General features: G+C 42.0%; 1 protein-coding gene and 1 long non-coding RNA gene across 3 annotated transcripts in view; one reads left to right on the plus strand and one right to left on the minus strand.

Annotated features, from left to right (window-relative positions):
• Positions 1-14,610, minus strand: part of LOC134293990 (uncharacterized) — a 136,983-nt gene that overhangs the window by 100,836 nt on the left and 21,537 nt on the right. The gene's annotated exons all lie outside the window — the stretch shown is intronic.
• On the plus strand, positions 44-14,173 carry scamp2 (secretory carrier membrane protein 2). Of its 2 annotated transcripts, XM_062963460.1 has the most exons (10): positions 44-230; positions 5,042-5,122; positions 5,934-6,023; positions 6,560-6,676; positions 7,387-7,504; positions 7,941-8,069; positions 8,489-8,648; positions 8,914-9,015; positions 11,407-11,524; positions 12,071-14,173. In XM_062963460.1, the coding sequence occupies exons 1-10, from the start codon at positions 174-176 to the stop codon at positions 12,203-12,205; spliced, it is 1,107 nt and encodes a 368-aa protein (XP_062819530.1). In that variant the 5' UTR covers positions 44-173; the 3' UTR covers positions 12,206-14,173. The 2 variants fall into 2 exon arrangements, with proteins under 2 accessions (XP_062819530.1, XP_062819529.1); XM_062963459.1 differs by lacking the exon at positions 6,560-6,676 and having other exon boundaries at positions 47-230.

The following is a 14,610-nucleotide window of genomic DNA, read 5'->3' on the forward strand; positions in this document are numbered from 1 at the left end:
AGCGTCACGTGACTGCAGAGAACGCGAGGCCGCTTCTTGCGCAGGCGCGGCGGCGGAAAGGCCGTCCTCCCGGAAGTGGCTTGCGTAGAAGGGTTTTGGCCGTCTCCAGGGAAGCAGGAAGCGGGCCGAGTGCGGGCGGGCGGGCGGACCTTGGCCTCCGGGGAAAGGCGGCCATGGCGGCCTTCGACACGAACCCCTTCGCGGACCCGGTGGAGGTGAACCCCTTCCAGGTAGGCCCGGCTGGGCTTCTGAGGGAGACCTTTTTCGCTAGGCCTTAAATGAGGGGCTTCTTTCCTCAGGCCATAAATTGAGCTTGTTATTTATTTATTTACTACATTTATATGCCGCCCATCTCACCCCAAAGGGGACTCAGAGCGGCTTACAAATTACATTCACACACAATACATTATATTATTGGCATAGTACAATACTAGCATTAAATTACTATATTGTACTATATCATTACATTGTAATATTACATTTAATATATAATATATAATTAATATTATTAAATTGTCTTACTATCAGTATTATCTTTCACTAATCCCTGATATGAGGGGGCGTTTTCTCCTAAACCTTAAACCAGACTTGGGCCCTCCCTCCATGTGTTTTGGACTTCAACTCCCACAATTCCTAACCTCAGGCTGACGCTGTTAGGAATTGTGGAAGTTGAAGTCCAAAACACCTGGAGAGTGGACCCAAGTTGGCCCAGGCTAGCCTTGGGGTCTCTTCCAGTCAATGGGTAGACTGTTAATAATAATAATAATAATAATAATAATAATTAACAGTCTACCCATTGACTGGAAGAGACCCCAAGGGCTATCCCAGGCCTGGCCTGGCCCAACTTGAGCCCAGGCCTGGGATAATAATTATGTTATTATTATTATTATTATTAATTTTTAACCCGTAGGGACTCAGGGCAGCTTCCATAAGCGAAAATGGCAAACATTCGATACCGTGTTCAGTAATTAAATTAAAAACATTTAAACATACAGTTTAAACAACTTTGGCTAAAAGCATATACATCAGTCAGTCCGGCATCCTAGATAATACAAGTAAAGAATTCTTATGTGTATAAAAGATATAAAAATATAGCTCTTTGATAAATTAAAATAGTCATTATCAGTTTTGTCCACCAAAATGGAGTTGGTGGTAAAGAATTCATCCTCTTCTCCATAAGCTAATGAGCAGAAATACATTTTTAATTCTTTCTTGGAGGAGAGGAGTGGCTAAAAAGCCAATGAGATTTTGGCCTGCATAAATAGGAGAATAGTGTCTAGAGGAAAGTCATGCTACCCCTCTCTTCTGGCTTGGTCAGACCACACTTGGAATGAGATTATGTCCAATTCTGGGCACCACTATTGAAGGGAGATGTTGACAAGCTGGAATGTGTCCAGAATGTGTGACTAAAATGATGAAGGCTCTGGAAAACAAGCCCTATGAGGAGCAGTTTAAAGAGCTGGGCATGTTTAGGTTGCAGAAGAGAAGGCTGAGAGGAGACATGATGAGGGCCATGGATCTTGAGGGGGAGTGTGACCACATCCAACACAGCTGTGATCCCGCACCCTGATCTGCGTTATGATTGACCAGGAGTACCTCTGTCTTGTCTGGATTTAATTTCAACTACTTTGGATTTGCTCCATTGCACCCAACTTGCTTTGATATGTGATTGAACGAAATTTGTATTGTAATTTGTGAAAGAACTGTGTGTGCTGTAACAGATTTCTATTTTTTATGCATTTAGCACCCAAAACTACCTTAAAAACAACTTCAATATGGAAAAAGTGTTTTCATCACAGGCCTGTGATTTTTTTCCCCACGCTAAGAGTTGGATCAGCAACCTGCCACTTCTGTATGAAATCTTGTCACCATTGCAGAATGTTGGTGGTTGTTCCCTCCTTCACCTCGGGCATATCTATTTATTGCACACAGATACAAAATTATGCTTTACCTACCAAGACACTCAGCAGAGTGACCCTGTAAGGAAGACCAGAGTGATAAAAAGTTGAGTACAGATATGACTCTTAAAGCTCTAACTGCTACCAGAGTGCTCTCCTTTCCCAGACCAACTCACATATGGACAAAATATATAGAGAATATGCCTTTGGGAATAGGATTTGTAGCCTGTGGATGTTTACCAGTACCATTTTTATTGGTACCTCATCATGTAATTATTGCTGATCGATTCAGATTTTCCTGAGATATCAGACTGCCTGTCCTACATCACTTTACTTCCAGCTTTATGGCAGTCAGGCGCTTCCTCTCTGAAAATAATTCTGCTGGCTCCTCCTTTCTTGGCGATGATAATCCGTTGGCATGTAGAGGAAGCTGTTGAAACTCAAATCTCAAGCCCCAGGAAGAAACCGTTGATGCAATTGTGTCAGGCAACGGTGTAGTTGGTGTGAAATAACACTTTGCAGAGTGCATTGACTCAATAACATGCCATTTCCCAGAGTTGTAGAACATTTCCTTTTCCTTGTGATGACTCTGTATTCAGAATTAAATTTATGAATGTATTAGGCAGTTGCCTTTTCTTTGTCACTTCACCAGGACTAAGCCTGTGGGAACATTTTCATCCCTGCAGTGCCACTTAGATTTTAACAAAACTGTACTGGCATCATATCTCTTTAAAATGCATCTTTGTTTAATAAAGGAGTTGTCAGTTCACTCCCAAACCAGCTTTTCCGTCTTGGTAAGTTGTGTATCAGGGCAAAAAGCCAAGCTTGGAAAAGTTGCACTGATCACAGATACCTCCTATCAATTCTAAGAGTTCTGGATCCAAACAAATAATTTTTTTAGGCTGATGGATCCAATGTCATTGTACCTTGGTGTCTGTACTTTGTAATCCATAATGGCTTGTTCCACAGACCTTTTGGTAATGATGCCTTTGGCGCATAATTTCCCATATTAAGTTTGATTCTCACAACACAAGCTGTTTAGGAAATCACAAGATTTTTTTGAGCAAACTTTATTTGTCACCAACAGCAGATTTAATTGGCAAATGCATAAGGATCTACAAACTTACTGGAGGTTGAGAATAATGCAGAGATCTTTCTAGTTATGTTAGTTGCCCAAATATGATAGTCAGCATTTTTCTCCATTGTGTGTGTATTATTCGTTCTTCTCAGTGGTCTAGATTAGAAATGTACTAAAATGTTGTAAGTTCTTTGATTCTGCTTTGGTATTTCTCTTCTTCATCCTCTATTTTCTAAAAAGCATCTTTACATTTTAAAACAGCATTCTTTGAAATACTTTAAGTTAGCTAACTGACTGAATTGCCTTCAGGCATTCCTGCTTGCAGTTTGCCTTCTTGAAAAACAGCTCCCAGACTTGAAACTCCAGGCTTCGACTCTCCAAAGCCCCACGTGGCATTGTCAGTGGGCAGGGCTTCTAGGAGTGATATAGCCCAATGACAAGTGTGGGAACAGTTGCCTCAAGGTTATTAATCAGAATGAAAATTTTAAGAATCAGGCACCACTTTCCAGTTTGTCTGATTTAAGCAGAGGCTGGATGGCCATCTCTTGGGGGTGCTTTGATTGTTTATTCTTGCATAGTAGGGAGTTGGGCTGATTGCTCCTTGTGGTCTTTTCCAACTATATAATTCTATGACTGTCTACCCTATACTTACAGAGAAGTGTTATGCAAATGCTTTGCATGAAGAATGTCCCAGGTTCAGGTCTTCATTTCTTCAAGCACAGTTCTACCATAATTCTGAGATCCTGAAGACAAGTTGCCAGTCAGTTCAAAAAAATATGGCATTAGATAGTCATGTTTGTCATGTGATTGATACAACATAGGCAAAGCTCAGATGTATGTGACACCATTGACCCTGCATTTGGGTTCCAACACAAAACTGGCTTCAGCTTTTGCAACAGGAAACCAAGTGATTCATTTTGCAGCAAGGAGGACCTGAGCTTCAACTACCCTCGTGTTTTTTGAACTGCAAAATAAGCCTCTGCCTCCTGCAGAGCCTTCACATTAGTCCAACTTGCTTTCACCTAGAACAGGGGTGGAGTTCCCGTGTCTTTCTAGGTGCTATTGGACTGCAGCTTCCTGGTGGGAAGTGAGTTGCTTGTGCTAGTAAGGCACACTCCCTTAGACGTGTGAGCTGGACTTCAAACTTCATCTCCTGCCTCTTTCACCTCTCCTTCCTGGAGTGAATCACATGGGTTGTGCAACTTGCATGCTTAGATTGGGAGTGTCAGAGCCCAAATTGTATCTCAGAGGTTATTCATTAAGCAGGAGCTTGCGGTGTACAGGTGAAAGCAAAGATATGCAGGATTATGACGCAGACTTACAGTCACAGTGTGAACTTTATTGTCAGTTTCTTGCTTGTCTTGCTATTACAGTGTAGTGGTTTTGGTGGCACCTGTGTATGGATAGCTAAACCCATATCCTGGCTGGGCTTTACCCAGATGCCAAGATGATAATCCTACATAAAAGGAAACCTCATGTCATTGATGTAGTTGGGAATCTTTGCCTGTCTTATGTGTTGTGGACCATGGCTTATTGTTTTTTAAGCCTTCTTGGGTTCCACTCTAGGAGGTTGACAGTATAAACATTTCCCTTTCTCTCCTTTCCCATAGTATGCTTTGTTCATGCAGATTTTAATTTATAGTAAACTCTACAGCACCCAGATTTTAAGAACATAAAGCAGCATTTGGCAATTTGTTTTCCGTTTCCCCACTGTCTGTCTTAAATTGTAAATTTAGTGTGAATAGGGACAGGTCTGCTTCTTTTGTAACTCCTATAAAATAATGCCTTCTCTGTAAATAGTAGTAAAGTCTGGCTGATGGACCATGTGTCTTTGATGCTTTGCTTCCACATTAAGAGGCTGTGAAGCCATTGTGAAGATTTGGAGGATCATCCTAGTGTTTCTAGGATGGACCTGAGCTTTGATCTTCTTAAGGAGGAAATCCAGCCTTAAGAAATAAGGAAGCAAGTATGCAGGTCTGAATTACGTGGAGCACATACCCAGATTTAGGTGCATTCCGAAAAGTCAATTTAGGTTTAAATATTCTCTTATTTCCTTTTTTTAAAGGACCCAGCAGTCACACAGTTGACAAATGCTACCCAGGGTGGCCTGGATGAATTCAATCCTTTTACTGAGAATTCCCGGCTGGTAAGTACAATGCTAGCATCAGTTTTTGTGATAATTAGCATGGCTTGCCTTCCAAGTATACAGGGGAAATGGCATTTGATATAAACAGCAGATACTCTTCATAGTAGTCTCTTTCCCCAGTCTATACACAAGAACAGCAGGCAAACCTAGTTGTCTGTCTCTACCACTCTTACTCATTGCACATGCATAGTCCTGAGCACAGGTATTGTTTCCTTCAACAACTCAATCTCTCTTCTATAAGATATTGTGTAATGTTTGCAGGTTGGGCATAGAAGCAAGGCCATTGGGTTGCAGAGGGTTTTGTGTTGGGTGAGCAGATTATTGGTTAACCTTCAAGGTTTCTGACCTTTTTGTGTCTGAAGAAAAGCCGTCCTCTTTGCTAGATCACTCAAAATACGCTGGAGAATATTACAAAACTTGTAAGAGTGGGCAGGAAGCTGGATGTTGAGCTTATGCTGATGGGGCAAAGAACTTTAAGGCCAATTATGCAATGGCATGCCTATTTACAAATACTGTAGTTTTTTCTGCCATGCTCCTCAGCCGAAAAGCTTGCCAGAACAGCTTAAATACAGCCAGAACAAGACAAGCTTACAGTCTAAAATGGCACCACACGAAAGGATTGTTTTGAGGATGAAGTCAGGAGGAGAAGAGCTGGGGATGGCAACCTGAACCATTGGAGAGGAGATGGCATATAACGGTTGTTCATTCTTTTGTGCCTGGATCTTGCTTTTGGTGCTAGACTTTGTGGCAGTGGGACTGGAAGACATTTTGACAACTCTGGTCACAATTTTCTAATGTTTTTCTCTTCTAGACAAATGCAACTCAGACTATTCCAGCAACGCAGCCCGGTGGGGCTTCGCAGCCTGCCGTGTTGCAACCCTCTGTGGAACCCACTCCCCAGGTAGAGCCCTCCTCTTAAGACTTGATTGTCTCTCTCCAGCATTTGAAGAGGCAGGACAGTGTTGTTTTTGTTAGTATTATGCTACCTCCTGTGGCTGTCTCCTTCAGAATTCTGGGGTTTGTATGAGTATTTTAAAGGCCCCTCCCTAAACTACAAACCCCAGAATTCTGCAGGAGACAGCCATAAGATTTCAAGTGGGAAGCATACACTTTGCATACTCTTTGAGCTCTAGTGTAATGAGGTCCAAAGAGAAGGTCATTGAAAATTAAGAGATGCCTGTATTGTTAGCTATCTTGCTTTCTGTTGAGATAAAACCGAAGGTGAATCAAATTTCAAAAGACCCTTGAAAGCATGAGAAAAGCATGAGACATAGCCTTTGTTTGGCTATGTGTGCCTCTTCTCTTCCTTCCACCCCATACCTACAGACTGTATCACTTTCCTTAACCCATTAAAGAGTATTTGTAAACTTAGGTTTAGTTGTCAAGTAAGCAGACCCCATTCTGTGAGCTTAGACAGAGCTTAGTTGTGTGTTGCAGCTGCTGCTTAGACAGGCCAGCAAGTACCTGACGCCTAAGTTCATCTCAGCGCATTCGGAAGGTTCAGAGAGGCAGAGGTTACTTGGAGAAGACAGCAACTTTCAGAGTAGCCACCAGGTAAAAAGGGAGGGTAGGAAAACAAGGTTTTAATGTACAGTAAGTTCTTTGCCAGGCCAAGGTTGCCTGAAACTGCAGATACGACCGAAAGCCATTAAAGAACACTATATTTGGTCTTGTCATACCATAGACTTGCATTGGTAGACCTAGAGTTTCCTAGAGAATTATCCTCTAGGAATTTGGTAGGCTCCCCAAGTTGATTTTATGGTAATTTCTATGGAAAACATACCATAGAATCGCCTAGAGGATCTAGCAAATCCCTCAGTGACAGCTTTACTAGCTAGCTTTGATGGGAGATGGAGTCCAGCAACGTCTAAAGAGGTCTCGCATTCACTATAGCTGTCTGTAAAAACTAAAACCCAAGAATGCCTTGAAGTGTGCCGCTTCGTGATACTATAGCAACTTAAATGTAATGAATGGGAAGCCCTGGATTTTCTTAGGTGATTCCTTTAACAGAAAAAAGTAAAATCTCTTTGCTCAGAAAGGCTCCCTTTTCACTCCTGTCCCCTTAATAATATAACAGGGTTGGAAATCCCATAGCGTTCTGGATGTGTAATGCAGTTCTAGCTGGCCCAGCCAATGGTGGTGAGTCCTAGGATTGGCCCGGCACCAACGCCTCACCTTATATAGGGTCTACTAGTTCTCCTTATTAAAAGAGATCCTGATTCTCCCTTTTTAAGCTTATAGTTGTTGTTTTTTCTGGTATCCAGGCAGTTGCCTCAGCCGCTCAAGCAGGGCTCCTTCAGCAGCAAGAGGAACTGGAAAGAAAAGCAGCAGAATTAGACAGAAAGGAACGGGAGTTGCAGAATAGTGCTGCTGGCTTCAACCGTGAGTAGTGCCAGGGACACTATTGATTGTTTTCAAAATCAAAATATTTAAAAGCCACTTTATGCAACAATTGAAACAACCAAACTAAACCGATGAAACCATCAAACCAAAACAATAACAAATCAGATAAAGGAATAAACAGGGAGTATCAACTTTCAAACCAATTGTTATAGGCAGTGAATAAAAAGCCATACTTCCTCTACTTTATATATAACCTCTTGCTTCATATTTATCTTCTAATCCTTTTCTAAAATATTACAACCTTAATTCATGGAGTTTAGTTGTTTTCAGTGTTGTGTTTTTCTCTTCCCTGAGAACAGAGCGCTCTGCTGAATCAAGTATTATATTATCACATAATTTCAGCAATGCAACTTCATGTGAAAAGAAACAGTTGGGCAACAGATATAGTAAATGGCTTTCTCTTCTCTCTTTGCAGCACGGCAGAACAATTGGCCCCCGCTTCCAAAACAGTTTCCCATTAAACCATGCTTCTATCAAGACTTCGCTGCAGACATCCCGGCTGACTATCAGCGAACTTGCAAGATGCTGTATTACCTATGGATGTGTAAGTACAATAAGATGCCATGGCTTTGTGTCACATTGCTCCCTTTGGGGACTAGATAAGACTATAAATGTCTTCCAGTGTTGTGAACTTTTTCCGGTTTCTGAATACAGACTAACAAGGATTCTGCAGATTGACCCAAGTTTGGTAACTGAACTGTCAAGGAGTTATAAGCCATAGCTATGGCACAGGCTTCTCCTTGGCCTTAAATGCACCCCAAGACATGGCAGAAAGGCCCCTGGCCTCCCTAGATAGCCTTTTCAGACATAGAAAATGTTTTAGAGAAAGTAAATGATTTCGGGGAGCAAAGCCACCTCCTGCCCTACTTATATAGGGTCATGGACAATTCAGACCTTTACAGAGAGCTTGTTGTTGTTGTTGTTGTTCCTTGACTGATGTTGTTGTTTTTACATCCTGGGCAGTTCACTCCATTACCCTTCTCCTAAACCTGCTTGCCTGCCTGGCCTGGTTCACCGTTAAAACGGACAGAGGAGTAGACTTCGGCCTGTCCATCCTGTGGTTCATCTTGTTCACCCCTTGTGCTTTCCTCTGTTGGTATCGGCCCATTTACAAGGCATTCAGGCAAGTACCACATCCCATGTTGAAAAGGGGTTTGGAGTTTAGAGGTTTCCTTGTTCCTCAGACATAGAATTTTTACTTAGGTATCATAGTACAACCCCCTTCTGCCAAGTAGGAAAAGACTTGAAGAAATACAATAATTCTGTACATCAGAAATGATCTAGAATTCAGCAGAGAAAATGCCAAGGAGCTCAGTTTTTTTCCATAATACTTTTGTGGTTTTCTTCTAAGTGAAATCTAATGTGACTTTCCATCTTCCTCTTGGCAGATCCGACAGTTCCTTCAGTTTCTTCGTCTTCTTCTTTGTGTTCTTCTGCCAGATAGCCATCTACATCATCCAAGCTGTTGGCATCCCTGGCTGGGGGGACAGGTAAGCTCAACTGTGGCCTTTTAGGACACAAAGCAGCGCTGGATAGCTAAGCCTGCTTGCTACACTTGCCTCCAAGGCTTCGGCAGCCATTCTTTTCTAAAGCTTCTCTCTTTTCTCTCCTGATCTGCGGCTTCCACAGATCCCAGCTGATGCGCCTCTAACTCCATACCTCCTGCTCTTAAGTCCTTCGCCTGAAAGGCACGTATCTCCTCTAACTTTTCCTCATGCCTCCTTACCTTGCTGTGCCTCTCCTTTGCATGCTTTCCTGTTCTTCTTTTCTGCCCAGTTTTCTGACTACTTATAATTTTCTTTTTCAGCCATGTTGTCTGTTTAAAACAATCTAACGTTGATAGTACTTAGTCTGAATCCTCACAAACTTTCCTACCCCTGTTGGGGTAAAAGTTGGGATGCCCAGATCTGTTCTAGATGCCAGACAAGAATTTGTACCCATCTAGCTTTGAAAGGCTGTGTCACCAACATGTCTGTGCCTTTTCCGTCTCAGCCTTGATCCATTTAGAAGGCCGGCAAGGTCCCAAAATAATCCAAAGTCTTTCGTTCCTGTGAATGTGAATAATCTTTATTATTGGATGTGGCAGTTCTTACCCTTTGGGTAAAAAAAGCAATGAGTTTAGCGTCTGTTTTTGCACATAACCTGGAGAAAAAGCCCTGAGCTGTGCCACTTTCTAGCCTGCCTTGGCTGTCACATCGAGTCATGCTCGGAGCACCTCTTCTGCTTACGTACACTTTTTTAGCCTGTCTTCAGGGTTGTGCTTTTAACCATATGCAATCCTGAACATTGGAGAAATTTCCATTGCCAGCTGAGCCTTTTCTTCTTCTACCCTTTCATCTACAATCAAGGTGATTAACTTTATATAGATACTAGCCATCTGCCTTTGGCTTTCATAGGCTGTGGTCCTGTATTTGCACTCCTGGAAGGAAGCCCTTTGAACAGGCCTTTTCCTTCTGAATAAACAAACACAGGATTGTATGTCAAGCTGAAGCAGGATTTTCAAATCTGTGCCAGGGATTATCTGTACTACTTTTCTCCCCATCCATATTAAGGGGTGGTGGAAGATGTGAATCAGGTGGATAATACTGGATAATAAGGAAAGGTAGGGCTCATTTGCTGAAATGTCCACAGATCAAAGCCACACAAAACATTCTGAGTTGGGGAGAAGCTCAGAATGTTATTCAGTGGCAGTGTTTTGATTGCCATCTTCAGAAAGAACTACAGAAGATGAATTACTTAAACCCTGGAGTCACAGTTGCCTTTAGAAAGCTGGGCAAAATGTGGTCATGCAACCTTCACCCAACAACTTGTCAGATATTCTCCTACCCAAACCTTCCAAATGGTGTTGTCAAAGACTTTCATGGCCGGATTCATGGGGTTGTTGTGTGTTTTTTGGGCTGTATGGCCATGTTCCAGAAGGATTCTCTCCTGACATTTCACCCACATCTGTGGCAGGCACCCTCAAGAGGTTGTGAGGTACACAACAACCCTCCAAATGGTATTTGCAAAACCATCTAGAAGGCGTTGTTTGACGTTATACACATTCTCCTCTGGATCCTGTTCTAGTTACCAACTGTTTTGGTAACATTTGAGGCTTAAACCAGGGCCAGGGGTATTTATTCATTTTTAAAAAAATTTAAAAAGTAGATTCCAGATAGCAAGTATTGCTCGCTCTCTATCAGCTAGTAGGCTGATAGGAATTGTGGGAGTTGAAGTCCAAACACCTGGAGGGCTGAAGTTTGTCCACGCCTGCTCGAAATGGTTCTGTGGGCACAGTTTGCCATTTCAGCTGCAGTAGTTTTAAATACATTTTTGAAAATGCTGATCAAGCCACCAGAAAATGCTCCTGGTCAAATCACCATGTAACACATGGTTCTGTTTGTAGAAACAGTTTTAGCAGTTGCTGACAATGGCATTTGGGAGGAAATTATACACAAACAGCTGTTTCCTGACGAAACCAGTCTTCCATGATCTTGTCTATCAGTCACTGTAGAAAGCTTCAATTTTCAGGTGCTGCCAGGGGTTGATGCAAAACCATAGTGGGAGGAAGGAATGGCCTCACATTTTAGGCAGCTTGTCCTCAGATTAAATAGCTCAACCTTTCTGAAACTGGAACTCTCTGATTCTGTTGGTTTACAATCTTCATCATCCTCTGTCTGTTTCTCCTGGAGGGTAACCAGATTGATCCAGAGATTGGAAAAAGCTACTATCCTTGCACGACAACTTGCAGAATCAGAGTGGCTGCAAAAAGCCCTGTGAATTGTAGACCAAAACAGTCACTGTTGGGATCTCTGTACAGATCGAGACAACCTCTTTCATTGGCTCCCAGCTCCTTGACCCGTTCCTTGCTCATGATAGCGTTTCGTCTCTTTCCGTTCCAGCGGTTGGATTGCAGCTCTCTCTGAAATCGGCTACAGCTTGCCAGTGGCCATCATCATGATGGTGGTGGCCTCCTTCTTCACGATCTGTGCCGTTCTTGCTCTCATACTTTTGAAGCAGGTAAGTGGTGCGCCCAGTGTTTGCTGCAGCCATACCAATTAGTTGCAAACAACGTTGTATACAAGGCTTGGAGATATCATAGCTGACTTCAAAACGTCTTCTAAACTGCCCTCAGAGCCACAAGTGCAGTTAGGTTGCAATCCCCAGATAATCAAAAGGGATGGGAGTTGTCTGTCGTTCAGTGACATCTGGGGACGCAAATTGAGTAAAAATTAAAGAGCATCAACCACTAGGCTTGTTCACGCATCCATTTTCGGTTGGTTCAGACGCCCGTAACCGTATGGGATCCATCACTATTTTTTTTCCTGTCACAATAGAACAGCAGCTGTTGAAAATAGGCTGCTTTCGGTTTCTTTTGGGGAGGGAGGCAGCACTAGAAGGGAAAGGATCACAGGAAGCAGAGTTTTTGAAGCTCTCCCTTCTCTCTCTTGATTTGATGCTCCTGGTCTACAATATAGAGTTGAGAGAAATGCAATGCCTGTCTTGGTTGTGGGATTGGAGACGTGATGTCCGTGATGATGGTCTGTGCTTTCATCTTTTCCCAAGGTCCACTCTTTGTACCGCCGGACGGGAGCCAGCTTCCAGAGAGCCCAGGAGGAGTTCTCCCAAGGCATCCTCACCAACAGGAACTTCCAGAGCGCGGCCTCCACAGCGGCTCAGGGTGCTTTCCGGGGGAACTGAGAAGTCCCTTCTGTTGGGAATCTTATCTCTTTTTTTTCATTTGCTCTAATCCCTCCCTGATCTTTATTGAGGCTGATCTTTTCAGCGGATCATAACACCTAGATACTTGCAAGGAGAGGTTTTCCTCTAGTTTGAATCTTGCCAGTGTCTGTGTCTCATTGGTGGGTCGGGGCAGTTTTTGGTATTTTTTCCCACGCTTCCATAAATCAAATATATTTTCCTTTCAACCCGGATGTGTACAATATTTCTTTCAATTCCCAATTTTTCCCTTCCAACGTTGCAGTTTGGGGAAGCCAATGTTGCACTCTTGAACTCTTCTTCCACTGGGAGCTGCTGTGAAGAATGGGTTTTTTTATTTTCTCTAAAGTCCCATGAGAAGGGGAGTTATCTCTGTAGCTGTGCTTTTTAATTTTTTTTGGGAGGGGGGTAAGATCATTTTCCTCCTTTGCTAATCTTTCACTGCCAGCATACGGGGGACATTCGGCACGGGGCTTTCTTTCCAGCATGCAGTCTCTGTGTGATGTTTAATATTTTTGTTTAAAAAGTAAATACAGGTAGATCAGCGGGACATATGATTCCCATTTGCATCCATCACTATAGCCTTGTTTGATATTGATGAGAAATAGCGATCATTCATCAGCTCTGTCGTTTTCAAGGGAATCTCCAGCATTGGGTAACGCACTATGTCTCCCAGGAAATAAATCTTTAGGATCCAGATTTTTGAGTGCACAAAGGGGCAAATGTTTTTGATGATTTTATGATTTAGCTTCCAAGTTGCTCCTTACTTTTACCTCCATAACTTTTCCTCCTTATGCTGCCATACTACAGTCCTCCGCAATCTGGAAAGCCAAGGCTTTGGGAAATGAAGAAGGATTAGTTAATAGAGACTAGTAGCAGTCGGAGCCGAAGCCCCAATTTTCTAAAAGGTGGATGTTTGCAAAACTTTCTAAATCCACATTGAAGCATATCTGGAGTGCTTCATGCTACAAAGAGCTGATTCTACTGTGCTTCTCTATCATAAGGTGGACCCCTTTCTCTCATGAAGCTCTGAGATGCTGGTACTGTATATATATTTTCCCTCACTGCTCCAGCAAGGAAACCCCCAGTTTGTTCATTAGTAGATACAAAACATTCAATTATTTGTACTCCAGAAAACGTGCGAAAGAATAGCGGAGCATCTCCCGTTTCCAAGTCATGGAGCGTGAACATGGCAATAATCCTGGATTATTCTGGGGAGAACATATAGTTTTGGCAATAATTTAACCTAAGTGGGTTGGGAAGTGAAGCAATAGGAGTGTCTTAATATGTATATTTTTTTGAGATTTGGGAACTTAAACGCAGGCTTTAGACCGATCAGGGAGTGCCATTTTTATGAACAAATCAATGTAAAAGTATCTCCCCGAAGGCAGCAATGTCTGAAATCTTGACCTGACTTTTGTCCTCAAGACCTGGGAGAGATCTACTTGATCAAGTAAGACACTAAATAATATGCCATTCTGTTGTTTCCTTGACATTGGATGTATATATATCTATATAGAGCTCTGTAAGATGCGTAGCTTGCAGACAGCTCTGGATGGTTATGAAATACAAGGGAATATTCAGAAAAACAAGACATTTGAAGTCTTGCTGACAAATTTCCTTTCCTGTCCCACATTTGGATCTGTCTCTTTTCCCCTCCTGAAAATCGTTTCTTTGATTTGCTTCCAGACTCCTTTTGAGAGCTTTGATGTAGCCCAGTACATCCAGGGAAGTATCTTTTGCCCTCTGTCTCTTTTTTATTAATAATAATAATATTATTGTTCTTGGAATATTTGTAATGATGGCAGAAAATGAGATTTTTAAAAGATGTCTTCCCTCCCTGGGTATGTTTTTCCATCTCTCCGGTCTCTTTTTTTCCCTCCCTCTTGTACAAATGTATATGTCAAACTTTTGTGCTTGAATTCAGAATAAAAATGTCAAAACTCTTGATATAGACTCTGGATCTGCTTTTATACAGTGAAAGCTATTTTGTATGTGTTGCAACAGGATCCAATCCATCTCAAGTCAAAGAGCCACTAGGATTGGTGTCATCCCAAATAGATCATACAATATTATGATGAAAATACCACAAAATTGCACAAATGCAATTACAATACATATTTTTGCAGTTTTGTCTAGACTGCCCTCCCATTTTATTCACTTTGTCACTGGTAGTCTTTGCATTCTATCATTCTATTAGTTCACTGTTTTATTATAGTATTATATTGCATTACTATGGTTTTAATGTATTTATATTATCTGCTTGAAAATGTTTTTATATGTATTGTAATTTTGTTTTATTATTTGTTCTTTGGGCTTGGCCTCGTGTTAGCCGCTCCGAGTCCTTACGGGGAGATGGGGGTGGGATAGAAAAATAAATTACTATT

The sequence above is a fragment of the Anolis carolinensis genome, unplaced genomic scaffold (genome assembly GCF_035594765.1).
Source record: "Anolis carolinensis isolate JA03-04 unplaced genomic scaffold, rAnoCar3.1.pri scaffold_11, whole genome shotgun sequence".
Classification (NCBI taxonomy): domain Eukaryota; kingdom Metazoa; phylum Chordata; class Lepidosauria; order Squamata; family Dactyloidae; genus Anolis; species Anolis carolinensis.